The sequence below is a fragment of the Syngnathus acus genome, chromosome 16, assembly GCF_901709675.1.
Source record: "Syngnathus acus chromosome 16, fSynAcu1.2, whole genome shotgun sequence".
In the NCBI taxonomy this organism is placed as follows: domain Eukaryota; kingdom Metazoa; phylum Chordata; class Actinopteri; order Syngnathiformes; family Syngnathidae; genus Syngnathus; species Syngnathus acus.
Genome location: NC_051101.1, coordinates 1,111,864 through 1,139,323, shown reverse-complemented (window position 1 = coordinate 1,139,323; position 27,460 = coordinate 1,111,864). Strand labels below are relative to the sequence as shown.

Here is a 27,460-nt window from a genome sequence, read left to right as displayed (position 1 = left end):
TAAAATTTGGCCACCGCAGGATTCCGTCGTTATCCAGAAAGTATGGCCGCTAGGATGTGGCTTCGTTGTCTTTTCGGCCCTCACCTGCACAGAATTCATCACCACCCGTTCCCGTATTGGCCCTATGATCGAGTAGTATGGACGGTAAGAGCATGCACGTCTTTCCCCTGCATTTCGATGCAGCCGTGCCCACAAGCAGAAGCGTTTTGGTGACTATTAGCTGAGCATGTCGCTCCCGATTGGCTAATTGAGGAAGTCTGCAATATTTACCCTGCGCTTGCTGACATTGCGTAACGAGGTTAACAGCTAGAATAAGGAATGAAACAAAAAACGTGCAGCATTATCATTATTTGCTTGTGATATATATTTTTTTTTACCGTTTATCTCCCATATAAAACAATCACAGATTGGCGAACGTTCTCAATGAAGCCATCGATTAATGCTAATCTTGTGACAGGAGCAGGCGTTTCACCCAGCAGGCACCCGGTTGGGGGGGACGCGTCTGCATTTATGTCTTTCATGTGGTGTTTCATGGTGAGAATCTTGTTGGCAGTCTTGGAATGAAGTCGTTTTTGGAAAGGCAGCTGCGTGTGTTCAACACTGCCACAACGTTAGCATGATATGCGGTACAGTGGGACGGACAGTTCTTATTTACGTATCACTCTTTAGCAAAATGACAAGTGAAGTGATTCTAATAACCGAACCACTTTATTTTAAATCAATGAAATAAAAACGATTTAATAACGGAACCACTCCATTTTAAATCTATGAAATACAAACTTTAATAAATAAATAAAGCAACCAGGTCCTACTAGAATTCTTGCCTAAGCAAATGCGTTTTTAATTAATGTTTTGAAATGTCCATTGAGGCGGCACCTTTTGACTTATTTCATGATTTGGGGGACTGCGAGGATACGTCAATTTAGATTAGATTGGACCAGTTTTTGATAACAACAAATAGTGTTTGCATGTCGATGGTTTACTTTTTTTGCTTTGTTCAGGGATGGAACTACCAGCCGGGGAGCTTGGAGAAGCACGCAGACAAAATTCTTGGCTGTGTCAGTAAGCGTATTCTAACATGAATTTATTTGGTGTGGAATATTTGGGCCACCCTGGAAGAAAATGTGGATTATGATGATAGTAATGATTCATGTGTTTGTTTTTCCTCCAGGCTTCAGCTGCCTGGTATCTGTGCTACTATAGCTCTCCCTTATTGCTGTGCTTTCTGTATGGAAAAGGTCAGTAAAGACTTCTAAGCGATATTACTTTTTATTTCCAAAACATTTGCATTTTCCATAGTAAATAATGGAAATGGCAAGATTCAGTTTGTCAAGGTCAAACTGTGGCCATCATTCAAACTTAATTTACTCTACGGTCAACATTTTAAAGTATCATTTGTTTTTATCATTCTGAACTGCCATGCAAGTATAAAGTAACTTTAACAATGTTTACATGAGGCCATAACTGAACAATAAGAGGCTTATTCGCAGGGCCGGTTTTGGCTATGGCAGTGCTTCTCAAATAGTGGGGCGTGCCCGATACCAAGGGGGGCGCGTGTGACACCAGGGAACATGCTTTTCTTTTGGCTGTGCTAGATTAAAGGGTAATTAGTCATCCACTGCAGTAGGTGGGAGTGGCGATATCACTGGAAGAGTGTGCGCAAAGAGTAGTCGCTCTACAGTAGGGATGCACCGAAATAAAAATTCTTGGCCGAAACCGAAAACCAAAAATGAGGAAACCAAGGCCGAAAACCGAAACACCGAAAGAAATGATTGTCAGTTATTAGAACCACAGCATTTATGGCTACATGTGTACTAACCTCACTAAAATCAAGGCATTGCAATAAACCAGTTACAAAAGTATGAAAATATTTATTTAGCACTGACATTACAACAATGCACAATATAAATTAAAATTCCAAAATAAAATAAAAATAAAATGTTTAACTTGACCCCACTCGTGTACATTAAATAATAATTTACAGGCTTATAACTGACTGGCCTGCTGAAAGACTGTAAAATTAAATATGTTCTCTTGGCAGAATCACTGGAGAACTTTCTTGCCTTTTCAAAAACGTCCGCCACAGACGGAGTGGGCGTGCTCGGTGTCAGTTTCCTTTTCTGTGTCGCCTTCTTCTCATATTCAGAATGGCGATCGGGATGTTTGGATTTCAGGTGATGAATTAAACCCGACGTGGAGAAACCTTTTGCTTCCTCTTGAAATTTCAGCATTGCATGTTTTGCAAATCGCTATCCGTGGGTCTTTCTCTGAGATAGTGAAATCAGTCCACACCGCAGACATGCTGGCTCTTATCCCGTTTTCCCGCGTGCTGGCTGCGCTGTTTGCTCACGTCATCACAAGTTTCGGCCGTGTTGTTTCGGTGATTTAGGTCTTTCGGCCAAAAACCGAAAATGCACTTTTGGGTCATTTTCGGCCGAAAAGTTTCGGTGGCCGAATTTTCGGTGCATCCCTACTCTACAGTGTAGAGCGCATGGAACATACGCACACTCAGCACAGAGCAGGCGATAAAAAGTGCAGTGGGACACCATGGAAAAATATTGAACAGGGTTGAAAAGAACGGCGGAGAGAGACGGAGATAAGAGAGTCACACGAAAGCTAAGACAAGGAACTATGACGAAGCGTACTTTAGCACTCGGCTTCAGTGCAACTACGATGGGAGACGAGCAAAGACCGGTGTGTTTACTGTGCCTTACAATGTTGGCAGCGGACAGTATGAAGCCAAATAAATTAAGGCGGCACTTATAAAGTCATTGCACCCCAATCATGCTGATAAGATGCTTGAGGTTTGAGGGGGGGCGAAATGTTTTCTTCTCCCTAGGGGGGGCATCACAGAAAATTGAGAAGCACTGGGCTATGGGCAATGGCAATATGGGCGACCGACCGCCCAGGGCGCAATCCACGTGGGGGTGCACAAGCGCTCTCAAGAAAAGAAAGAAAAATAGGGAATAGGGTTAGGGGACCGAGACTTGCCACGTATAACCGATACAACTCCTGAACCACAAAATAGCGGCAAAAAGATCAAAAGGCGTCAACGCCATGCTTCTAGCGTATCTTCAATCTTGTGCCCATGTTACGCAAACAAACTATTTTGTATTCAAAATATCCAACCTGAGCATAAAACACTTTGACGTGAGGCACAATAGCATTAGCTAGCATAAATTGACACGGGCACTAGCACAAATAATTGAATCCTCGTGATGTCGATTGCTCGTGTGTTTTTTTAGGCTACATCTGCAGTGCGAGTCAGTATGTGGCGACGACGCTGCTGTGTCTTCTCGGCGTGGCGTGTCTTCGAGGTGAGGCCACACAGATACACACCGCATATGCCGATGGTTCTTTTCACAACTTTAGCAAAAAAAAAAAAAAAGATACCTAGCTGTTAAAAGAATGCTGTACCGCTCCTGTAAAACAATCCTGGAACTCGTACGGCGAGGCGCCACTGTATGATCTACCCGTTTTCCTCCCTCGAGGCTTGGGAAGATTGAAGAACGCTGAGTATCTTGAGTTCCTTTGCATTTTGGACGAGGCAATGAAGAATCAGTCGCCTGACAACAAGGTGAGCCAGTGCGTTTTCGGTCAGGGATTGAGAATGATAAATGACTCAATTTCTGCCTTTGGCTTCCTTGTAGAAGAAGTTGCGCTGCTACAACTTTGACTTCTCTTACTGGCCTGTAGATTTCAGCTGGACCGAAGTCAGCAACCCGTAAGTTGATATCAAGTATCGTTACCACTAGTAACTTATGCTACATACAATTTGATGAACATAATTGCAACTATCGTTTTTTTCCATGTATAATGCGCAAAATTTAACTAATTTATTGTCCTAAAATCTTGGGTGCGTATTATACATGGGTACAACAATTTTTGAAGAAAATCTCCCTCGAAATAAAACTTGAAATCACCTTTCTTCTTGTTTGTTGTCAATCGCGCATCGCATTCAGCCATCCTGCCCAACACACTTAGTCAGTAAACTTCATAATTGACGACACATCGTTTGATGCGATGATGCAATCCTTGATGGTGTGTTATTGTCAAATATTGTTTGTTTTTTAATCTCCATCGCGGACCGGATATCATACGGAGGCCGCCATGACAGTATGCGCAGAACGGATGCGCAAGACACGTCAGCTATATAAAGAGCGAGAGTTCAGTTCTCTACCTATTAGTTTCAATTCACACTTTAATTAGCAGTTTCAATCAGCAAATAACAAAATGCGTATTACAGGTAATATTTTATTTCACAACACTTTGCCTTGTTCCTTTCTTCTCTGCTGTTCACTTCAAACACGCTCCATACGAACACAATGCTCTCGTATCAGACGCTTGCTCGATCACCTGCTCGTTTGCTGTCACAATGTACCCTACACAAATCCGAAACATTTCTCCGCTATCGAGTTTGATAGCGCATGCGCAGTGATACTGACCGGCAGAATAACATCCGGTTGTTCCCAAAGATGATCTTTTTTCTGAAATAATTTTACGTTTACGGACTTAAGTAGGAGTCAAAATTTGGGTGCTTATTATACATGGGTACAGGCTTTTTTCCAGCATCGACATGCCATTTTTAGGGTGCGTATTATACATGGAAAAAAACGGTACTTCTAAATAGTGACGTCAACTGGCCACAATTCAAGATTCAACAGTTTTTATTCGCCATGTTTGAGCGTGCCAAACAAGGAATTTGACTTCGGTAAATTCCTGTTACACCAACTAACAGCGCGAAGGACTTGACTCGATCCGATTTTGATTTTTTCTTTTGTAACGTTTCTTTGGCTCCTTGCTTTGATTTCCACCACGTGTGTGACAGGAAGTCAACGAAGCCCAGCGTCTCCCTGCTGAAGCACCAGCCCCAAGCGGACACCGGGCTGCACTCCTTGCGATCTTTTGCCTACCACGTCGTCAGGTGTTTGTTTTTGCCCGTCGGGCTTCAATTATCTGATTTTTGCACGACGGCGCATGCTGACTATTTGGCATGTGTTGCAGTTACCTCATGGTGCACACCTTCGGGAGGAGGATGCTGTACCCAGGCTCGGTGGGACTGCTGCAGAAAGCCATGAGGCCCATGCTGGAGGAAGGCCAGGCCAAGCTGGTCGAGAAGGTAACGCAGTGGGAGCTACAAAGGTTGACTTTGAATCTTTTTAGAATCAATGGTGTTTGATGCAGAATGGAAATAACTATATGGATCCATAACATGTCAACTTATTCCACTAAATAAATAAAAAATATCCCTCGCAGTTTGACGGCCAGAGAAACAAGCTGCTGGCCTGCGACGGTAACCAGATTGACACAATGTTTGTGGACCGTAGGGACAAACAAACAGACAGAGTCAAGGCCCAAACGCTGGTAAATTTCTCTATGCGTGCGTGCGTGTGTGTGCACGTGTGAGTCATGGGTACGTTTTCTTGTACCCCCAGGTCATCTGTTGCGAGGGCAACGCCGGCTTCTACGAGGTGGGGTGCATGTACACCCCGCTGGAGGGTGAGACCTCGTTGTGGCTATTCAGCATTTCCGGTTTTGCACCCGATTGAGCCGTATTGCCTTTGCCGCCCTCCTCAGACGGCTACTCCGTACTGGGCTGGAACCATCCAGGCTTCGGAGGCAGCACCGTAAGCTCTCGTTGTTCTCTCGGCGTGTTGGGAATCCAGCAGAGGGAATGAATGAAATGAGAGAGAAACGCTGTGATCTAAGGCCCAAGTCCAAGGCGCCTTTATTTTGTGTTGCAGGGGGTGCCCCTCCCTCAGAATGAGGCCAACGCCATGGACGCCGTCATCCAGTTCGCCGTGCACAAACTGCGGTTTCCCCTGTGTAACATTGTCATTTATGCCTGGTCCATAGGCGGGTTCACAGGTCGCGCAATCATCATCAATGAGCATTAAAAAAAAAACGGCTGGTCACCATGAACCGCAATATCAAAAATGCCCCCCACCATTTCTCTATAGCAAGTTGGGCGGCGATGTCCTACCCCGAGATCCAATCGGTAGTGCTGGACGCCACTTTCGATGACCTTCTACCTTTGGCCCTCAAGGCCATGCCTGGAAGCTGGTGTGAGTGTTTCCACAGGTTGCTTGTGTCCCCCATTAGCATTAGGTTGTACTAACGCCTGTGATACATTTTGTCCCGGTTCTTGTATCTATAATGCTCGCTATGCTAAGTCATTCCCAGGAGGCTGCCTTCTCAGTCTAACTATTTCATGTATGCCAGAAAGATCGACTACACTTGCGTAGCCTTCTTTGTTGGGTTGCAGAAGAAGATCTAACCCCCACCTCCGGGATTGCTACTCTTATACTCTTGGCCACCCACCAACAAGGGGGCGACTCTGCCTAGCCTGTGTGCGGTCTTAACTGAAACCAATATATGTGCTAAGAGTGTCATTGAGAAGGGAAGGCCAATGAAAGCAAAAGAAGGGTCACACCAATATAACGGCATAGCTCAAACTATCTAGCTAATCATATGTGCCTGCTTGTGTTGCGCATCAGGCCCACTGGTGCAGTACGCGGTGCGACAGTACCTCAACCTCAACGTTTCCGAGCAGCTTCTCAAGTGAGTCCGCCAAAATGGTTTTGGGGAAAAGCATCCATTGAGCCGCTGTGACATGTGCGCTTGCCTCGCCGCAGATACCAGGGGCCTGTGCTGCTTGTGCGGAGGAGCAGAGATGAGATCATGGCCACACGGTGAGGCATTCTCCTCCCCAATTTTTAAAAAATAGATTTTTGAATGAAAATACATCTAACACAAAATCAGAAACCTGCAAGTGTTTATGAATGATCAGGCTGCGCTTTTGTCTATTTCTGGGTCTGATTTTCCAAGTCCCATGCCGAACTTCAATTTTGAGCACATCGTGTCCAACCGAGGAAACGACCTCGTGCTCAATCTGCTGACTTTCAGGTTAGCGCCCGCCGTGCGTGCCACCCATGCGGCATTATGCCGTCGCTTGGACCTTTTCTTTGTGACCTCTCCAGGTATCCCAAAATAATGACCTATGAAGCGGTCACCGTGGTCAAAGATTGGCTGACTTGCGGCAGTCCCGAATTGGCAGGTAAGGAACGACATTGATTCGCAGATACACATCACTTTTATTTAACTTTGAAGTTAAAAACATGTTGTGAACAACTATTTAGGTACAACTGTTGTTAGTTACACTGCAAATGAACAGCAAGGCAGACCAAAACTGCCAAAATTTCCAAAACGCTAATGCTACCTAAATGGGTAAAAGAATGGAACTGTTTTTTGGCATGGAGCAACGGTGTACAACGGCTACAAAGTGGACGACAACTGGTGCGACACTGTACTTGAGTCGTACCATGTGCTCAAGGAGGTTGAGTTTCCCTGGAATGTCGGTGAGTGCGTCGGCGTCCTCCACTATCATCGTCAGCACAGCCAGGTGACACCCTCTTCCGTTCTCCCCAGGTGAGGACTTGACCACAAAAGAGAAGCAACATCTGGCTCTCTTCCTGGTAAGATCACACCACACAGTCAGCACTCAAATAGTTTATTTTTTTAATCCTCTCTGTCGCCATGGGAACCATCTCACTTGCGCTCTGGGCTCTCCCGCCTGCTGTAATATACTTCCTTGGCAGCCAGCCTGGCTTATTGAAGTCATTTAACATGAAAGGAGAGGCGAGCCGTCAATTATGGCTTGCGCTATGCTTCCCCTCCATCCGTTCACCTCTGGTCAAAAAAGGAAAAAGTGAGAATTGGAAAATAATTTATTATTTTTCTTCCCCTCCCGTAAGGCTCGCAAGCATGTGAGAATCTTGGATACGACACACTGCACACCGCTCCCCGCCTCCGAGTTTCAACCCCCGCGGGAGTGTTTTAGGAAAACGTACTAGGAAAATGGCCTCACCCTCAGCACCATGTCATTTTGTTTTTTTTAAGTGTAGCACTAAACTAAGTTGTTTTAAGAAATTTTCCACCCCCCTGCTTGGGAGAAGAAAATCCTCCATTCTGTTATTCTGGACGTGTTATCAAATTGCTAAATTTGCTGAATAAAGTCTTTGAATAATCAAGGCAATTGTTTTGTCGTTTTTGGCTGGTTAAAAAGTTGACACTGAGAAAGAATTGAGAAAATATAAGGAAACACACAAAGAAATAGGAAGCAGGGCAGGGATGTGGGTGAAGCAGTCTGGCCTCAATGACTATTATTTATTGACTTTTTAGGATGTACTATTCTTACGAGTATTAATATATTCCACATTGTATTCTTATTGCTATTATCATTATGACATCAAATTGCAAATTGTACTGTCCCTCCCCATACTTTCTTCTCTCCCTCTCTTATTGTCATTTATTTTGTCATTGTTGAAGGTTGTTGACTTTATATGTTTGTGTACTTATCTTTTACCTTACGCTTGCAGTAAACTACCAGCTCAGTGGCCTAGTGGTAGAGTGTCCGCCCTGAGACTGGAAGGTTGTGGGTTCAAACCCCGGCCGGGTCATACCAAAGACTATAAAAATGGGACCCATTGCCTCCCTGCTTGGCACTCAGCATTAAGGGTTGGAATTGCGGGGTTAGATCACCAAATGATTCGCCGCTGCTGCTCACTCCCCTCTCCCCCAGAGGATGGATCAAAATCACACGGGGATGGGTCAAATGCAGAGGACAAATTTCACCACACCCAGATGTGTGTGTGACGATCATTGGGACTTTAACTTAACTCCCAACTCACACCACACCCCCATATCATATCACTCCCCTACCCGTTACCCATTCTGTCCCGACCTGTTTTCTTTTTTTTTTTTTTTTTTTTGTATGTATGTGTTATGTTAATAAACCCATTAAAAAAAAAAAGTTTAAATTCTTACAAGGACACCATTGGTGCAAAGTGTCATCATAGAAATACACTGCTCAAAAAAATTAAAGGAACAGTTTTTTATCAGGGTATGGCATGAATTCAATTAGACTTTTCTGATAAGGTTTTTGTCAGGTACGTGGCAGAGGGGATTGTTAATCAGTTTCAGCTGCATTGGTGTTGATGGAATTAACAACAGGTGCACTAGAGGGGCAACAATGAGATGGTCCCCAAAACAGGACTGCTTTTGCAGGTGGAGGCCATTTCAAGTTCCACCCTCTTGATCTTTTTTAACAGTTTTTCCACAAGTGTTGGCTTTAGCTAGAGTCATTATCACGACTGGGAGCATGAGGCGATTTCTGAACCCTCCTGAAGTTGCGCAGATTGTCCAACTCCTCCAGGATGGCACATCCATGCGTACTGTTGCAAGAAGATTTGATGTGTCTCCCAGGACAATCTCCAGAGCATGGAGGAGATTCCAGGAGACAGGCAGTTACTCTAGGAGAGCTGGACAGGACCGTAGACGGTCCTCATTCCATCAGCAGGACCGATATCTGCTGCTTTGTGCAAGGAGGAACAGGTTGAGCACTGCCCGAGCCCTACAGAATGACCTCCAGCAGGCTACTGGTGTGAATGTCTCTGCCCAAACAGTAAGAAACAGACTTCACGAGGGTGGCCTCAGGGCACGACGTCCTGTAGTGTGCCCTGTGCTCATTGCTCAGCACCGTGTAGCTCGATTGGCATTTGCCACAGAAGACCAGAATTGGCAAGTCCGCCACTGCGCCCTGTACTTTTCACAGATGAGAGCAGGTTTACCCTGAGCACCTGTGATAGACGTGAAAGGATCTGGAGAAGCCAAAGAGAGCGCTATGCTGCCTGCAACATCATTCAGCATGACCGGTTCAGTGGTGGGTCAGTGATGGTCTGGGGAGGCATTTCCATTGAGGGACGAACAGACCTCTACAGGCTAGAGAACGGCAGTCTGACTGCCATTAGGTATCGGGAAGAAATCCTTGCACCCATGGTCAGACCCTACGCTGGTGCAGTAGGTCCTGGGTTCCTCCTGATCCACAACAATGTGTCCTCATGTGGCAAGAGTATGCAGACAGTATCTGGAGGATGAAGGAATTGACACAATTGAATGGCCCTCACGATCACCTGATCTAAACCCGATAGGACACCTCTGGGACAATGTTTCGGTCCATCAGACGCCGCCAGGTTGCTCCTCAGACTTTACAGGAGCTCACTGATGCCCTTAGACAGATCTGGGAGGACATCTCACAAGACACCATCCGTCGTCTCATTAGGAGCATGCCGCGACATTGTCAAGCATGCATACAAGCTCGGGGGGGCCACACGAGATATTGAAAAGAATTCTGAGTTGCAGAAATTGAATTTAGGCAAAATGGACGAGCCTGCCATATCATTTTTTCACTTAGATTTTTGGGGTGTCTATATACTGAGCCCTCTGTAGGCTGAAAACTTTTATTTCCATCAAAAGATGTGGCATCCTTTTGTTCCTGAGACATCAAACTGTCCATATCAGTATATATATCCAACATTTTTCTTTTCACCATTGAAATCTGATGTGTTTTCAAAGTGTTCCTTTAATTTTTTTGAGCAGTGTATATCCCATAACAGCACCTTTGCGCCCGAGACAATAAAAAAAAGATATTAAAGATATTCTTCAACTTTTAGTCACTGTTTGCTGTGTCTTGTAGTTTTATCACTTGGGACACTTTTTCAGCACATTTTATTTTCTCTTCCCCCAATTCTTTGTTGTTTGAAACCCTAACCCGAGTTTGACATTGTTGTGTCATTTTCCCCAAGTAGTTTGAAAGTCTGAGGAGGCAAGGAAACATAAAAGACTTGGTATTGACAATTGATTTAATATGTCTAACCGACATTTTTGACAATACTTGCAACAAAAACTGCAACATGACGAAGATGACAAAGCCTTATATCATCTTGCTAAAGTTGTCCATGGCTTCTTTGACTTTGTCCAGCTCCGTCTGACTCTGTCGCAGCTACAATACGAGAGAGAAGTAACGAGAGCTTGTTAGCGGCCAACACCTCAGCGAGAGACGAGGGGAAAAAGCGTTTGCTCTTCCTCACCTTTTCGGTGTCCTGCTGCTGCACCTTGAACGGCACCTTGTCCCTGTAGTCGCTCTTGGCCAGCTTGTCTTGCAACTTCTCCATCAGCTTGTCCAGTTCGCCTTTCTTTGCCTGTAGCTTGGACAACTCCTTGTCCACATTGATGAGACCCTGACATATGTCAACAACTGTTTCATTTTGGAGCACCAAAATGTGTTTCAATTGACTGTTTTCAAAGTCTTTGTGGTGATGTTAGATGCAAGCCGCAGCCATTCAAAATGAAATCAAGTTGAATTTGATTGTGCAAAATGCAAACATGAGGACTTTCTTCTGAATCCAAAGGCTGTTATTTGCCATTCCAAGGTTAGTGTCACATTTGTCCTCTTTTTGTAGCGGTACTACAAAAAAGAAAAACAAGGAGCAAAATGGTGCCTACTGCTCACATCTTGCTTGGTGTTTTGAGTCCCACGCGTGTTAACGTACACACACACACGCGCGCGCACTCATGAACGCGTCCACGACGCATAAACGCATTCCCACCCACATAATGTCACCTTGATCATGAGGTTGACGGTGCATCGATCAGACGCAATGGCCACAGCGCAGCCCGCCGGCACCGCCTGCTCGGCACTCAGAGCGATCACGGCCTGACTGTACGACAGCGTCTGGATCTGCGCCGAGGACGTCTGTACCAGAAACAGCGTGGCGCCGTCCGCGCACTGCAGGTAACCTGACACACCACAGGCAACAATTTTAGATATTGATTGACTGTGAAGCTAATACAACGCGATTAAGACGAAGTCAACTACCGTCTTTTTCGGCGGCGGAAATTCGGATCCGATGCGCAGAACGGATGCGCAAGACACGTCAGCTATATAAAGAGCGAGAGTTCAGTTCTCTACCTATTACCGTAATTTTCGGACTATAAGTCGCACCGGAGTATAAGTCGCACCAGCCATAAAATGCCCAAAAAAGTGAAAAAAAACATATATAAGTCGCTCCGGAGTATAAGTCGCATTTTGGGGGGCAATTTATTCGACAAAATCCAACACCAAGAACAGTCATGAACGAGCAACAACAGGCTAAACGATAGCTATGCTAACGTGACATAAACACAAACTAAGAGCTGAGAACGGCCCTGACGTAAAATTCAGAGTTATTCAAAAAACTATTACATAAATAACACGTTAATAAAACCATCTGCGTCACTCCAATTCATTAAATCCATCAATCGTCCTTTGTCAACAATGCGTGCGCGCCGCTGACGGCTCTTGCACTTAAAAATATTCCACAGGCCCATATAACGATATATAAATTATATATCAAATAACTATTATATAAGCAATAATGTTATCAAACCATCTGTGCACTCTAAATCATTAAATCCATCGATCAAATTCCTCGTCCTTTGTCAACATCGCCGCGCGTGCGCCCTGACGTCAGCCTCGTCGTTATTCCACAGATCTACTATATATAGATAATATATATTGTAGCGTTAACAAAGTTCAAGGAAAGACGTGGGTTTGGTAAACGGCTCTTTATTTAACAAAACAAACTTACAGGCGTGTGGCGGCGTGGACGTCCAGCCACGAAAGGGGACGAGAGCTCCATACGATAGGACCGGGCGTGCGTAGAAGCCATGACCGAGATCCATGCACCGTCCTCGGACAGCCACCCGGCTGAGCGCCGGCCCTCGACTTCCATCCACGGAGCTGAAAGGCAGCTCGGTAGAGTAGGACCGGGCGTGCGTAAAAGCATTGTCCGAGCACCATCCACCGTCCCTGGACAGCCACCCGGCCAAGCGCCGGCGCCCGACTTCAATCCACGAAAGTGAAAGAAAGCTGGACGAGTCGATCTTTGTCCTTTATGTAAACAACCGTCGCGCTGCTGACGCGCGACCGCGACGTCGCGTCGCGCTGCTGACGTCAGCAGCGCGACGTCGCGCGTCACTCGTCCAGCTTTCTTTCACTTTCGTGGATTGAAGTCGGGCGCCGGCGCTCGGCCGGGTGGCTGTCCAGGGACGGTGGATGGTGCTCGGACAATGCTTTTACGCACGCCCGGTCCTACTCTACCGAGCTGCCTTTCAGCTCCGTGGATGGAAGTCGAGGGCCGGCGCTCAGCCGGGTGGCTGTCCGAGGACGGTGCATGGATCTCGGTCATGGCTTCTACGCACGCCCGGTCCTATCGTATGGAGCTCTCGTCCCCTTTCGTGGCTGGACGTCCACGCCGCCACACGCCTGTAAGTTTGTTTTGTTAAATAAAGAGCCGTTTACCAAACCCACGTCTTTCCTTGAACTTTGTTAACGCTACAATATAGTTATATAGTAAATCTGTGGAATAACGACGAGGCTGGCGTCAGGGCGCACGCGCGGCGATGTTGACAAAGGACGAGGAATTTGATCGATGGATTTAATGATTTAGAGTGCACAGATGGTTTGATAACATTATTGCTTATATAATAGTTATTTGATATATAATTTATATATCGTTATATGGGCCTGTGGAATATTTTTAAGTGCAAAAGCCGTCAGCGGCGCGCACGCATTGTTGACAAAGGACGATTGATGGATTTAATGAATTGGAGTGACGCAGATGGTTTCGCGCTGCTGTCGTCACTTGAAATTCAAATTACAGTAATCCCTTGCTACATTGCGGTTCGTTTATCGCGGTTTCATTTTTTTTTTTTTGAAATTTTTTGAAAAAAAAAAAACACATATAAGTCGCTCCTGAGTATAAGTCGCCCCCCCACCCAAACTATGAAAAAAACCGCGACTTATAGTCCGAAAATTACGGTAGTTTCAATTCACAGTTTAATTAGCAGTTTCATCAAGATGGTTAAGAGAGCAAGTTATAGTATAGCATTTCAAAAGAAAGTCATTGAAGTGGCAGAAAAATTAGGTTTGTACTGTGCTCTGGTCATTTCGCCAAAGAAGGGATAATAGTCCTCTTCTCTTCTTGACTGACAATGAATGCGATAGTTTAATACAATCAGCAAATAACAAAATGCGTATTACAGGTAATATTTAATTCACAACACTTTGCCTTGTTCCTTTCTTCTCTGCTGTTCACTTCAAACACGCTCCATACGAACACAATGCTCTCGTATCAGACGCTTGCTCGATCACCTGCTCGTTTGCTGTCACAATGTACCCTACACAAATCCGAAACATTTCTTCGCTATCGAGTTTGCTACCGCATGCGCAGTGATACTGACCGGCAGAATAACATCCGGTTGTTCCCAAAGATGATCTTTTACGGACTTAAGAGTCAAAATTTGGGTGCGTATTATACATGGGTACAGGCTTTTTCCAGCATCGACATGCCATTTTTAGGGTGCGTATTATGCACGAAAAAAGACGGTAAATTAGGTTTTTTTTTCCACTTCATTGACAAATATGACTATTTTTCTATTCTGAATCTCTGCGGCCGGGTAAAAAAATGGATCCCAAGTTTTGTTGTCAAGGTCAAGCTCCACTTCGCGTTCTTTGTTCTCATTTCCATTTCAATCCATTTGTACGCCTGACAGAGTGAGTCACTAAGAGTTTCCAGGTGCTTTCTCCAACTTTCTCGGATGCACTCATGTATCCAACACAAGCGGTTTTTGACATCTGCCGTGATGTGTGACCTCACTACTTTGCTCACATTCAAATGCGGCGTGTGTCCACTTACAGTCCGCTCTGGTCTTGGTCAGATTGTAGTCAGCCCTGAGCGAGCGGATGGTCTTGACCACGTTCATGACAAAGTCCATGTTGCGGTCCACCTCGTCGCTGTTCCAGCAGAACTGCAAACAGACAACAAACAAGTCAACTTGCACCTTTTCACCAATTTGCTTTTTTTTGTGTGTGCACGCTGTAGTCGCTCTTGGCTAGCTTGTCAGACAGATGTTCATTGACTCTTCAGTGTGCCACTAATTTTGGACATTCTGCGCAAAGGATCAAGAAAATATGCCTGTGTGGTGTCTGATTATGTGTTTCTGTACGGTTTGTTATTGACAGATCGAAAAGTGCCGCAACATAAACGAGATTTAGCATTAGCAGAAAAAACAGCTCGGCTTCTAAACACAGAATTGGAGCGGCAACAAACAGCGTGAAGCTTCTTCTTTGAATTCACTCAAGCCGTACGTCGGCTCATTCACTCGCCTCTTGGGCATCGGGGTAAGGCGTGACCGAGATGCTGGGGGCGTCGAGCTGGGGCTGTCGCCGCGGCAACCTCTGATATAGCTCCTCCGTGACGAAGGGCATGATGGGCGAGAGCAGGCGCAGACCCACGTCCAGGCACGTGTACAGCGTCTGTCGGCACGCACCGGCCCGTCGCTCGTCCGCCTCCTTGCCCAAGACAGGCTTTACGCACTCCTGCACAAGCAAAAAGTTTACTTCAGCACTATTATTACAATGAGGGCGAAGGTCAACGTCGGTACCAGGTAGACATCGCAGAGCTCGTAGAGCCAGAAGTTGTAGATTGTGGTGGTGACGGCGGGGAAGTCGTACACTTTGAAGCCGGCGTCGCACAGAGCGACAGCAGCGCTCAGCCGGGACAGAATCCATCGGTCGGGAACACTCTCCTCGCCGTGCAACTGGTGGAGCACACCCACGTTTTCATTTCATTCTGTGATGCCATGAATCAGACAAGTGTGGTACAAGTGCCGCTTATGGTACCAAGGCTCCCTCCCGTGGCACATTAAAGAACCACTGCCCAGTACAGTTTAGTAGTTGTTCAACTTTTGCATTCTATCTGAAGTACTTGTTGGAATAATTTAAGTGAAGCCTTGGCCTGCCAGACCTGGAGGCCTTGTCTTTACATTTTATGACTTTCCTTTCATCTAGGTTTTTCCTTTTTAGTGACAGGGATGTCTTTTGATCCCTGTCAGCCATATGTCTCCTTCCTGTCCTTATGTTATCTGTGTGTTTTTGTTCCTGTAGGAGGCCTTCACTAACAATGAGCCGAGCTTATTTGCATAGGCGAAATGTTCTTATTTGGTTCAGAGGAACTTCATTCCTTTTATCTAACTGTAGGTTTGGTTCATAGATTGTTGTTGGTCAGAACTGTTTTTCTTTGTTAAGTGTTATATACAGTTTGAAGTAGTTGCATACAAGTTATCCCATATTTACTCAATGTTTGTTTAAGTGTTTAGGACAGGACAAGTCACTCATTATTATTATTGTGTGTTAATTTACCAAGTAGATAAAGTTAGCAAAGGTTTAGTTGCATTGTTCCACAGGAACCACAGGAAAGCGGCAATTCAAGTTATCTGATCCCACTCGAGGACGAGTCAGTCAACCATGAAGGACAACTGGTGAGGAAGGAGGACAAAGTCTGCGGGGGTCACGGGCCGACAATGAAGTGCTAATTCACACCACACTACATTCCTTAGCTAATCAGCGTTGCTACAGACACAATCTCCCCTCCCTTTAGTGTAGCAACGCCTCTGTAACCAGGGCAACCAAAACATTAAATAGAGGAGCACGTGAAGTGAGAACTCAGAATTGATGGAGATTGTAACTGAGTTTGCTCTCTCTATCGTTCTCCTCGCGAGTAAACCTGTTCCGGTTCTTTTCTCCTCTTCCTTCCAGCGTATGGTTTAATGTCTGATGGTATTTAGACCTAACAGTACTTTTTTTTAAACTTCCAATTGATCTTGTTTAACATATCAATCGAATAACCAAGTACATGATGGAGCGGAGCTAAATGTCAGCTGGACTCACCTGAGCTTTCTCTAAGGGCACAAAATTGTCCCCGAGTGTCTTCATGGCAAACTTGACAGCATTCCATAGCTTGTTGCAGAAGTGACGGTAACCCAGGATGCGATTGACATCCAGGTTGATGTCTCGGCCTGAAAGGCGCACACACAAACGTGCACCGTGGCGACAATTAGGACTTCTACATTTCACATTGAGTTTGGGTGATTGAACAAGCACACATCTTGTCGTAATCTCCCTCGGAAATCTGGTCCACTTTGAATGGCTTTCCTAAGGCTCAAATTTGCTTTTGTGAAAACTATCTACTGAGCTGTCATGTTACTATGTTGCGTTAAACTAAAGACGAGAACGTTGAAGTCGCCTGCTCACCTTGGCTGGTGTAAGCACACAGTGCAAATCGGAGGGCATCCGTGCCGCATTCTGGAATGCCGTTGGGGTAGTCTGACTTCTGGCCCTGCTTGGCTCGCTCCACCTCCACTGGGTCCAAGTTGCTGTGCGTGAGCTGCGTGTGCAGACCCTGTAGACAGTAGGAGTGTAACGATTCATCGATATTATGCTCTACGATTTGTTGGCATCGATGCTAAACGTAAACATCGATCTATATCGCCCGTTTTTGACCTCGGACATTAGACGCGACTTTATTTTCAAATCCAGTTCATTGTTGCTTGCTTCCTCTTTCCGGGAGCAGTGCGCGGCGTGTTGTGTTGTGAGCAGAGCAGGCACGTGAAAGGGGAGCCGACAACTACGCGGCTCCTGGGCTGGTGCTATGGCGAGTGTCCAAGAAGACGAGGAAATTCGCTCCCCTTTGGGCTTCAAGTCATTCCTTTGGAAGCACTTTGGAATCCAAAGAAAAGATGGCTCAACGGACAAGACACGTGCAGTTTGTAAATCCTGCCATGCGGTGATCAAATATTCAGGGAACACCACAAATCTCGCCGCACATTTAAAGAAAAAACACGACATCTCTCCCTCAAGCAGCGGCAGCGAAAACAACACGGACACGACGCCCTCCGTGAGCACATTTTTCCCCCAAATGCTAAGTAAAAACTCTAAACGAGCTACATCATTTTGTAATTAAATAGTTCAGTAATGCACTTTAAAGTTAATGGTATTACAAAAAAAGAAAGAATATTCATTTTTCTTTACTTATATGAGAAGAAATATAGGAATTTGATAAAGTTCAGTGTTAAAATAAGCACTTTGTATACTACAATACTCTTGTAATTTCCTAAATAAAGAGTTTGCAGTACCTTGTTGATTTTGCGTATGAATTGTTATAAATCAGGATATTGTTCTATATCGATCGTAGAGCACTATATCGTGATGTATCGTGAATGAATCACAGCAGGCTTTAAGATATCGGCAAATATCGTATTGTGGTTCTTTGTATCGATATATCGTATCGTGACAAAACCCGCGATTTACACCCCTAGTAGACAGGTCAGGTAGGGAGAAGTAAAAGAGGCTCTTAGCAACACGCAACAAGTGTGACAAGTGCTCCTCTGCCCCCTGGTGGGCCACTCTGTCAACTGCAGTCCTCAAGGCTACTGTGGTCATGACGGATGGCTTCAGTCAAAGATCTTTGGTTGCCTAATAAAGCTTACAAAGGAGGACGGTTATCGGGGGAGCAATATGAGGAACAAAAGAACTTGTGTGCTCATTCGTGTGCTCGTGTGTGCGCTCGTGCGTGCGTGATAGGCATCGAGGAAAGATTAGAATTCACCTCCAGGGAGATCCCGGTAATGACATCAAGAGGGTCGATGACGTTGCCCAGTGATTTGCTCATCTTCCTTCCGTGGGCGTCCCTCACCACGGCGTGCAGATATACCTGCGAGCAATTAGTCACTGTTGTCGCGGTCCAAACTAGGCTAACAAGCGTCAACCTCAACCCATAGTGTTGCATGAAGGGTCTTACCTCTTTAAAGGGCAGCTTGCCGGTCAGTTTGAGGCCCATCATCACCATGCGAGCCACCCAGAAGAACAGGATGTCGTGACCCGTCTCCAGCAAGGTGCCGGGGTAGAACACACTCAGGTCCTGAGTCTTGGAAAAATAGCAAAGGGACCTCAATACAGTGCTTTGGTACAAGTCGAGTTGAACGCGCTCAATTCTCGAGTCCTTAAAAAAAAGGACGTGCAAACGTGGAGGCAATCTCAAGGGGAAAACTTTGTTTTATGGCTCAAAATGACTCTTGGAGCTTGTTCCCACCGTGCCGAGTTGTCGTTTGTACCTCGTTAGGCCAGCCGAAGATGGAGAAGGGGAAAATGCCAGATGAGAACCAAGTGTCCAGAACATCCTCGTCTGCAATGCCACAACAATGACTTTGCAATTATTAAAGGCAACACGTTTGTCATCCGTTCGTTCACTTTTCTACAGTGTTGTCGTGAGCATTACAGGTGAGCTGACTTTGCTACATCCTGCACTGGCCGCTAGCCAATCAGGGTTCACATATAGAGGCAAAATATTCATGCCTAAAAAGATTTAAACGCGATGAAGAATTCTTTAAAAAATGAAAGGTTCCACTATATTTTGAAAGAGCCCAAAAAAGTGACCTTGTCTGAGTTTCACTTTGTCAGGGGTGACATTGAAGCGCTTAGCCGCCTTCTCTCTGGCCTCCTGCAGCGTTCTCCCGCTCACCCAGTAATGGCCGTCGACATCCTGGAATCAAAGGCACAAACAAAGCATACTCGTGAATCAGAACGCCACAAATGAAATGACGAGCGGGCGTCTTGCCTCTCCCGGTTTCACGGACGGATCGTCTATGGCGATGAAATACGCGGGGATGCGGTGGCCCCACCACAGCTGCCGAGAGATGCACCAGTCCCTGGGGGCATCGCAGGGACACACACGTGTCACACAATCTTCGCAGGGACACACACGTGTCACACAATCTTAGGGATCGGTTGTCGCGGTAACAAAAGCCGGCCGTGGTTTTCGGCTCTTACCTGATGTTGTCCATCCAATTGAACCAGGTCTTGAGGTGGTGCTCGGGGATTATTTTGAGGCGTCCCTCTCGGACGGCGTCGGCCGCCTGCTTGCCCATTTCGGCGCAGTTGACGTACCACTGCGGCTTGAGCAGGGGCTCCACGATGTCCTTGGAACGACTATAAACACGGGAAAAAACACACGTAAGGGCGCCAAGGCACAAAAACCTGCAGTCTTTCGCAGCCTCCCCGACCTGCAGACGGGCACCACCATGGGGTTGTCTTTGACCTCTCTGAAGTGACCTCTGGCCTGGAGTGCCTCGAACACGGCTTTCCTGGCGTCAAAGCGCTTCATGCCCTACGCCAGAAAAAATCATATCACCCATCTAGCCACAAATAGAGGCCGAGCGAGCGTGCGCCATTATGACAAAAGCGTACCAGGAAGGGAAGGGGCACATTAACAAGCAGGCCATTCTCGTCCAGGATGTTGAGAAACGGCAGGCTGTGACGCACGCCCACCTCGTAATCGGTGAGGTCGTGAGCTGGTGTGATTTTCACAGCGCCTGAAAGCCAAACAAAAGCAGTCAAGCCATTTTCATTTTCACACCAGGTGACAACGCTCCTCTCTCACCTGTTCCAAAGCTCATGTCCACAAAGTCGTCAAACACCACGGGCATCTTGCGCTCGCAGAAGGGGTGCTTCACCATCTTGCCCTTCAGGTGTCGGTATCTGGAGTCGTCGGGGTGCACGGCCACGGCCGCATCGCCCAGCATGGTCTCGATTCGAGTGGTGGCTACAACGACCTCCTCATCTGACCGAGCAACAAAGACAGTCAACTTCTCCAGTACGGTCCGACGGCGGCTGTTCCACTCGGGTACGGTACCTGAGCCGTCCACTTTGTAGGCGAAGGACACCAAGACTCCGAACTCCACTTTGTCTTTGTAGCCCGGCACGGGCAGCAGTGTTCTGCCCGTCAGCTCCTTCTTGTCCACCTGCAAAGCAATTCAACAGGTGCGTTGCATTCATTGGCGCTCGTGGGGCAAAATTTACCTCACCCGTGTGTAATCGTCCCATCGAGTCCATTGAATGCAAAAGTTGAAAGCGCAGAACTATTACAGACAAGATATTGATGAGGAGAAGCATAGCTTATATTTTGATTACAAATAATTGACTTGAATTGTCTCCCCGCCGTCATGGGTGGATGTATGGGGAGAGGGAGAGAGAAAGAGAGAGAGAGAAAATTGAGAGAGAGCGAGAGAGAAAATTGAGAGAGAGCGAGAGAGAAAATTGAGAGAGTGCGAGAGAGTGCGAGAGAGATACAGTAATCCCTTGCTACATCGCGGTCCATTTATCACGGCTTCAGTACATTGCAGATTTTTTTCCAAATTAAAAAAAAAAAAATCAAAAATTCACAAATTCATAATAAATCTTCTATATCGAGGAATTATGGCACGAAAGTTGCCCACACGCCAGCAGGGAGTATCCACACAATTGCAGTACGTACACTTGTACCTTTTTATAAAAAAGTTATTATAATAATAAGAGTTGTAAAAACATATTTACAGTATTGTACCTTATGAAATTTTTTTTATAATATTAAGAGTTCTAAAAACATAGTTACAGTATGTACACTTGTGCCTTGTTTTAAAAAGTTATGATAAGAGTTCTAAAACCATATTTACAGTATGTATACTTTAGCTACATGTTACACACACACATCATATTTATATTATTTATACATTATTTTCTGTATAGTCTTTACATGTTTGAAACTATTATTAATGTTCTAATGATAACATATGCAATTATATGGTTTAATATACAGTGCCTTGCGAAAGTATTCGGCCCCCTTGAACCTTTCAACATTTCGCGACATTTCAGGCTTCAAACAAAGATATAAAAGTTTAATTTTTTGTCAAGAATCAACAAGTGGGACACAATCGTGAAGTGGAACAAAATTTATTGGATAATTTAAACTTTTTTAACAAATAAAAAACTGAAAAGTGGGGCATGCAATATTATTCGGCCCCCTTGCGCTAATACTTTGTAGCGCCACCTTCTGCTGCAATTACAGCTGCAAGTCGCTTGGGGTATGTCTCTATCAGTTTTGCACATCGAGAGACTGGAATTCTTGCCCATTCTTCCTTGCAAAACAGCTCGAGCTCAGTGAGGTTGGATGGAGAGCGTTTGTGAACAGCAGTCTTCAGCTCTTTCCACAGATTCTCGATTGGATTCAGGTCTGGACTTTGACTTGGCCATTCTAACACCAGGATACGTCTATTTGTAAACCATTCCATTGTAGATTTTGCTTTGTTTTGGATCATTGTCCAGTTGGAAGATAAATCTCGGTCCCAGTCTCAGGTCTTTTGCAGACTCCAACAGGTTTTCTTCCAGAATGGTCCTGTATTTGGCTCCATCCATCTTCCCATCAATTTTAGCCATCTTCACTGTCCCTGCTGAAGAAAAGCAGGCCCAAACCATGATGCTGCCACCACCATGTTTGACAGTGGGGATGGTGTGTTCAGGGTGATGAGCTGTGTTGCTTTTACGCCAAACATATCGTTTTGCATTGTGGCCATAAAGTTCGATTTTGGTTTCATCTGACCAGAGCACCTTCTTCCACGTTTGGTGTGTCTCCCTGGTGGCTTGTGGCAAACTTTAAACGAGACTTTTGATGGATATCTTTGAGAAATGGCTTTCTTCTTGCCACTCTTCCATAAAGGCCAGATTTGTGCAGTGCACGACTGATTGTTGTCCTATGGACAGACTCTCCCACCTCAGCTGTAGTTATCTGCAGTTCATCCAGAGTGATCATGGGCCTCTTGGCTGCATCTCTGATCAGTCTTCTCCTTGTTTGAGATGAAAGTTTGGAGGGACGGCCGGGTCTTGGTAGATTTGCAGTGGTCTGATACTCCTTCCATTTCAATATAATTGCTTGCACAGTGCTCCTTGAGATGTTTAAAGCTTGGGAAATCTTTTTGTATCCAAATCCGGCTTTAAACTTCTCCACAACAGTATCTCGGACCTGCCTGGTGTGTTCCTTTGTCTTCATGGTCTCTCTGCGCTTTAAACAGAACCCTGAGACTATCAAAGAGCAGGTGCATTTATACGGAGACTTGATTACACACAGGTGCATTCTATTCATCATCATCAGTCATTTAGGACAACATTGGATCATTCAAAGATCCTCACTGAACTTCTGGAGTAAGTTTGCTGCACTGAAAGTAAAGGGGCCGAATAATATTGCACGCCCCACTTTTCAGTTTTTTATTTGTTAAAAAAGTTTAAATTATCCAATAAATTTCGTTCCACTTCACGATTGTGTCCCACTTGTTGTTGATTCTTGACAAAAAATACAATTTTTATATCTTTATGTTTGAAGCCTGAAATGTGGCGAAATGTTGAAAGGTTCAAGGGGGCCGAATACTTTCGCAAGGCACTGTACACTTATATGATACACAAAAAACGTATGTATGTTAAAAATGAGAGGGTGACACTACTTTGCGGATTTTCACATATCGGGGATGGTCTTGGAACCAATTATCCGCGATAAACGAGGGATTACTGTACTTTATTGATCCCTAGGGGAACATTGAGATGCCATCAGTTAAATACGTAAATAAACACAGTATCACATAATAAACATCGGACATGACAAAAACGTTAACAAAAGAGAGGATGAGAGTAGATCTGATTAAATTAAATAGATGTTAATAATTAATAATTAAATAGATCAAAACAAACTGTCATGACATTGTTGAGTATGTGAATGTTGTTTTCGGGAGTATTCCCAATCAAATGTAATTAGGGGCCTTTCCGCCGACGGCGCGTTCCCTTTTCCCTTGAACAAACTTGACCCCTCACCAGCGCGGTTGGCAACTGACCTCGATGTCCGAGATGGCCGAGTTGAGCGAGCAGGACCAGTTGACCAGCCTCTTGCTTCTGTAGATCACGCCCTCGTCGTGCATACGGATGAAAGCCTCCTGCACTGCGTAGGAAAGTTTCTGGGGGAGACAACTAAGGTTGAAGAGGAGCTTTTGCACGCGTTCCGGTAATAGGTTGGGAGACGCTCACGGGGTCCATTGTGAAACATGCTCGGTCCCAGTCGAGAGAGGAGCCCAGCTTCTTCAGCTGGTGGTAGATGCGATCACCTTTTCTGTGGACACACAGTAGAAATAAGACAAGAGCTTCTCCGCGTAAAAGGTCGCACCTCGTGCACTCACTCGTTCTTCCACTTCCACACTTCCTCGATGAACTTGTCCCTTCCCAGGTCATGGCGGCTCATGCCCTTGTCCCTCATCAACTTCTTCTCCACCACCACCTGGGTGGCGATGCCGGCGTGGTCGCAGCCCGGGTTCCACAGGGTGGTCTTGCCGCACATCCTGTGCCTGGATGCAGACGGGGGGTTTCAATCCCAAAGCGTCCGCGTCGTGTGCGGAGCTCGGCCAACGCCTTACCATCGGGTCAGGCAATCCTGGATGGCGTTGGTAAGGGCATGCCCCAGGTGGAGCGATCCAGTCACATTGGGTGGGGGGATGCACATCATGAAGATGCCTTTGGGGTTTGGATCGCTGATACTTTGCCTCTGTTTAGAACGAAAATAGGAGAGTTATAGTTTGGCGGTCAAGGAAAGGAGAGGACGAGGTCGAGGGACTAGACAGCAGAGGGTTCATTATGAGGTGGGAGAGTTCTAACATGGTCACGTCTGCGGTCTGAAGCAACTCCAGTTCATCCCTTTCTACTTCCAGAGTGCCATAAAAAAGAGGGTCACTTCATTGTAGCAAGAAGCAAGCAGCCAGTGGTCCATGCTCACCCCATACTCTGGCTTGAAAAATCCCTGCTTCTCCCACCAGGGGTACCAGGCGGCCTCCACATATTGAGGGCTGTACGAGTCGGGGAGCGGAGTGAGGACATCTGACGGCGGAGGGAACAGGTTGAAATATTGACTGGAGGCGGCAAAGGCGCTTTGCATTCCTCATGTCACACTGGCGGGCCAAACAGACTTAAGCCTTTCTTTCACTCACTCAACTGCTGAACATTCAAACGTAGCATTCCTCTGCACACTTGTAAATACTGTTTTTGTCTCCTGCACTGTTCACATACTTTATCACTGCTGCACTTTGTACTGTATAATTATCTTATCTCATATTTTTATATAGAATGTCACTTTTTTTTAACCAGCCGAAATACCTCTACATTGCTGAAAGCCGTATGCAACGAAATTTCGTTTTGTACACACCTAGTGTTGACAAAATGACAATAAAGTTCTGTCTAAGTCTAAGTCTAAGTCTAACATTTATAATCATGCCATTATTGGTTGCATCATCCTTTTACACTGCCCCAAAAAATCTTTTCACCTTTTTTCTCCCCAGATGGAGTAGGAATGTTGTATGAGATGACCCCCAACTCCTTCTTCTCAGGTTTGGCCTTTTTCTAAAAAAAAATATAAAAATTAAAAATTAAAAAAATAAAAGCAGAACAGGCCTTTGATCTTGTAATTCTAATGAACAATGTACACATGCTACATGTAACCAGCGCCGTTTTCTAATCCTGTAAGAGAAAATCTTGCTCCACCCTGCTCTCCACTTAACAAGCGACTTTGGAGACATTGCACCTCTGTGGCTGGCTGCGTCTTCTTCTTGGCCTCCATTTCCTTCTTCTGTTGGAACTTCTCCAGCTTTTCCCTCCTCTTTGCCTCCTTCTTGAGCTGAGCTTCAGTTTTGGGCGGCCCTGCAAAAGTCTACACGTCGACATTCTGTGCCAAAATGACCAAAACCAGCATCCAAAAATATTTTTGCGGACCATTAGATGTCACTTCCGCCATGTCGCCGGCAGCACTGTTGGCGGCGGCAGGAAGGAGACGAGTAGAAGCTTTAGTCTCCGCGTTTGTCGTGATCGGCACCACCTTCTCGCAAAGCTTGACTTTTCCCAACACTTTAATGAAGTGCGGCTGGTTGATGCAGGTGGTGAACCATCGGGTCACGTTGCTCACTGCTTTCCTGTCAGACGGCTCCAGAACCTATGCAAATCACACGAAAACAGAGCAACGGCGAGGATTCGGCCCAATGCAAAGATACGTGCAAAGACCTACGTATTTAAAGGGTAGAAGAAGCGCAGAGGCCACGGCCATGTCGGCGAGGGTGACACTCTCCCCCACCAGGTAAGTTCTTGGCTCCAGCTTCTTATCTAGAACCTTCAGGACCCGCAACAGGTCGGCGCACGAAGTCTGCTGGAGCTGACGCGTTACGACACGTCAAGAACACCCAAAAAGAGGTATGATACCTTGCACTTGACAAAGGACCTTCACCTTCTTGTCCAGTGTCACCCCCATGAGGGGAAAGACGGCGGCACACGACGACGGGATGAGCTCGTTGTCGGCGAAGCTGAGCCACTGCCACACCTCACTCTGCTGCTTGGCACCCGCGCCGGCCCTCTTCCCTTGCAAGGCCAGGTACCAGGCCACAGCGTTGGCCCCGCTCAGGACGGCGGTGCTGTCCCCCACGCCCACCACCAAAGCAGGGGTGCAACGGGCACAGAGAGCGGCGGGGGGGTCGTCAGTGATGATCCTCACACCAGACGACGGGGACGCCTCTGCAGCGAGCAGAGCCAGGATGCTCCGGAAGTCATCGAGGTGTGGGGACACATAAAGAGTGGCCATCCCTGATGGAGACACGGGGATGATAAAGAAAAAGAGGTGGCCACATCTCGAGGTGGGGGGGTCACATAAAGAGTGGGCATCCCTGATGGAGACACGGGGATGATAAAGAAAAAGAAGTGGCCACATCTCGAGGTGGGGGGTACACATAAAGAGTGGCTATCCCTGATGGAGAGACAGGGATGATAGAGAAAAAGAGGTGGCCACATCCGAGGTGGGGAGACACATAGAGTGGCCATCCCTGATGGAGACACGGGGATGATAAAAGAAAAAAACATTTTGCAGTATCTTCAACATCCAAATCTTGTAAGACCAGTTTTTTAAAGTCATGTCTCTTAGGATGCCTTTTAAGTTCAAAAACTGCAATACTTTTTGTACATGGTCCATAGTTTGAACAGCAAAAGATTTGAAGGCAGAAACTTAGCCAGACATGCAAACCACAAGCACCACTTACACACTTTGATTGTTTCATTACAAAGTCATTGTGGTAGTGAATTAACTTAGTTCAAAATGTTTAGAGTGCATTGCACATTACAAACAATAAGTAACGATTGCCCATTATGTTTTGTTGACGTTGAATTCCCAATCGACAAGTAGCGAGCGACATAATGAGCCGCTCACCACCTACCAAAAGCTGACTCGAGTTAATGCTAAGTTATCTTTTGCTATCAGAGAAAGTCAAGCACGAGTTTTCAACGCAATAATACGGCTTTATCCGCGAGGTAAGACGTCGGTTGAAAGTGGTCCTACCTTTGAAAGAAACAATGAAATACGTCAGACAGCAGATCAATAATTGCTCGCTGCATAGGTGCTCCACGCCACACTTTGCAGTCTGATGCAATGAAACGACACTTCCGGTGTTTTGCTACCACTTCCGCCCCAGCACGGAAGTCTCCCAATAAAATAAGTTTAAAATTCAAATAGTCGTTAAAATGTTTTATTATTGACCATGATTTTGCAGAAAATTAATTTTTATCAAATTATAATACTGCACTGTACTAACGGGACAAGACGAGAGGAGGAGAAGAATTTGGTTCACTTATTGTGTCCAAATGTTTGACTGGTAGTGAGCAAATTTATTATTTCTGATATGTGGACCGGACTGGTCACCCTTTTAATCGGTACCTTAAGAGGTTTGGGTGGTGATTGAGAAAGAGTTTGGAAACTCACCTATTGGCGATTTTCTTTCCTGTTTATCTTGGAAAATTTTACACTGAAAGATACCCACGATGGCGCGAATGCCCCGAAAGTATGTCCAAATATGTTGATGTGCTACATCA

General features: G+C 45.8%; 2 protein-coding genes across 5 annotated transcripts; one reads left to right on the top strand and one right to left on the bottom strand.

Annotated features, from left to right (window-relative positions):
• The first annotated feature begins 11 nt into the window (after positions 1 to 11).
• Positions 12 to 8,035, top strand: abhd16a (abhydrolase domain containing 16A, phospholipase). Of its 2 annotated transcripts, none has more exons than XR_005100738.1 (20): positions 12 to 144; positions 1,002 to 1,058; positions 1,172 to 1,238; positions 3,246 to 3,317; positions 3,492 to 3,577; positions 3,651 to 3,724; positions 4,829 to 4,924; positions 5,005 to 5,119; positions 5,257 to 5,364; positions 5,436 to 5,499; positions 5,578 to 5,627; positions 5,745 to 5,868; positions 5,961 to 6,065; positions 6,498 to 6,561; positions 6,636 to 6,692; positions 6,829 to 6,906; positions 6,981 to 7,057; positions 7,140 to 7,358; positions 7,429 to 7,475; positions 7,755 to 7,850. XR_005100738.1 is itself a non-coding variant. In XM_037274953.1 (20 exons), exons 1-20 carry the CDS (start codon positions 43 to 45, stop codon positions 7,851 to 7,853), a joined length of 1,641 nt encoding a protein of 546 aa, XP_037130848.1. In that variant the 5' UTR covers positions 12 to 42; the 3' UTR covers positions 7,854 to 8,035. The 2 variants fall into 2 exon arrangements, 1 of the variants encoding a protein (XP_037130848.1); XM_037274953.1 differs by having other exon boundaries at positions 7,260 to 7,358; positions 7,755 to 8,035.
• A 2,647-nt stretch (positions 8,036 to 10,682) lies between these two features.
• vars1 (valyl-tRNA synthetase 1) lies at positions 10,683 to 27,044 on the bottom strand. 3 transcript variants are annotated; one of them, XM_037274875.1, is made up of 29 exons: positions 26,931 to 27,044; positions 25,833 to 26,185; positions 25,617 to 25,760; positions 25,328 to 25,544; positions 25,140 to 25,255; positions 24,883 to 24,958; positions 24,339 to 24,439; positions 23,983 to 24,113; positions 23,749 to 23,913; positions 23,600 to 23,681; positions 23,410 to 23,529; positions 20,409 to 20,517; positions 20,157 to 20,336; positions 19,964 to 20,088; positions 19,780 to 19,883; positions 19,547 to 19,705; positions 19,335 to 19,425; positions 19,154 to 19,259; positions 18,832 to 18,902; positions 18,519 to 18,644; positions 18,327 to 18,431; positions 16,973 to 17,120; positions 16,610 to 16,737; positions 15,325 to 15,480; positions 15,047 to 15,259; positions 14,577 to 14,688; positions 11,462 to 11,637; positions 10,929 to 11,078; positions 10,683 to 10,840 (listed from the first exon to the last, which is right to left on the bottom strand). In XM_037274875.1, the coding sequence occupies exons 2-29, from the start codon at positions 26,181 to 26,183 to the stop codon at positions 10,772 to 10,774; spliced, it is 3,831 nt and encodes a 1,276-aa protein (XP_037130770.1). In that variant the 5' UTR covers positions 26,184 to 26,185; positions 26,931 to 27,044; the 3' UTR covers positions 10,683 to 10,771. The 3 variants fall into 3 exon arrangements, with proteins under 3 accessions (XP_037130770.1, XP_037130771.1, XP_037130772.1); XM_037274876.1 differs by having other exon boundaries at positions 23,983 to 24,110; XM_037274877.1 differs by having other exon boundaries at positions 25,617 to 25,751.
• Between the last annotated feature and the right edge of the window lie 416 nt (positions 27,045 to 27,460).

Bases quoted from the DNA above. Each gene is read 5' to 3' on its own strand.
- abhd16a (XM_037274953.1), top strand. From the start codon at position 43: ATGGCCGCTAGGATGTGGCTTCGTTGTCTTTTCGGCCCTCACCTGCAC. The intron at 3,725-4,828 runs GTAAGTTGATAT...CGTGTGTGACAG, and splicing joins TGGACCGAAGTCAGCAACCC to GAAGTCAACGAAGCCCAGCG. The intron at 5,628-5,744 runs GTAAGCTCTCGT...TTTGTGTTGCAG, and splicing joins CAGGCTTCGGAGGCAGCACC to GGGGTGCCCCTCCCTCAGAA.
- vars1 (XM_037274875.1), bottom strand. From the start codon at position 26,183: ATGGCCACTCTTTATGTGTCCCCACACCTCGATGACTTCCGGAGCATC. The intron at 25,761-25,832 runs GTGAAGGTCCTT...GTAACGCGTCAG, and splicing joins GGGTGACACTGGACAAGAAG to CTCCAGCAGACTTCGTGCGC. The intron at 19,260-19,334 runs GCAAGACGCCCG...CTTTGATTCCAG, and splicing joins CGTCCGTGAAACCGGGAGAG to GATGTCGACGGCCATTACTG.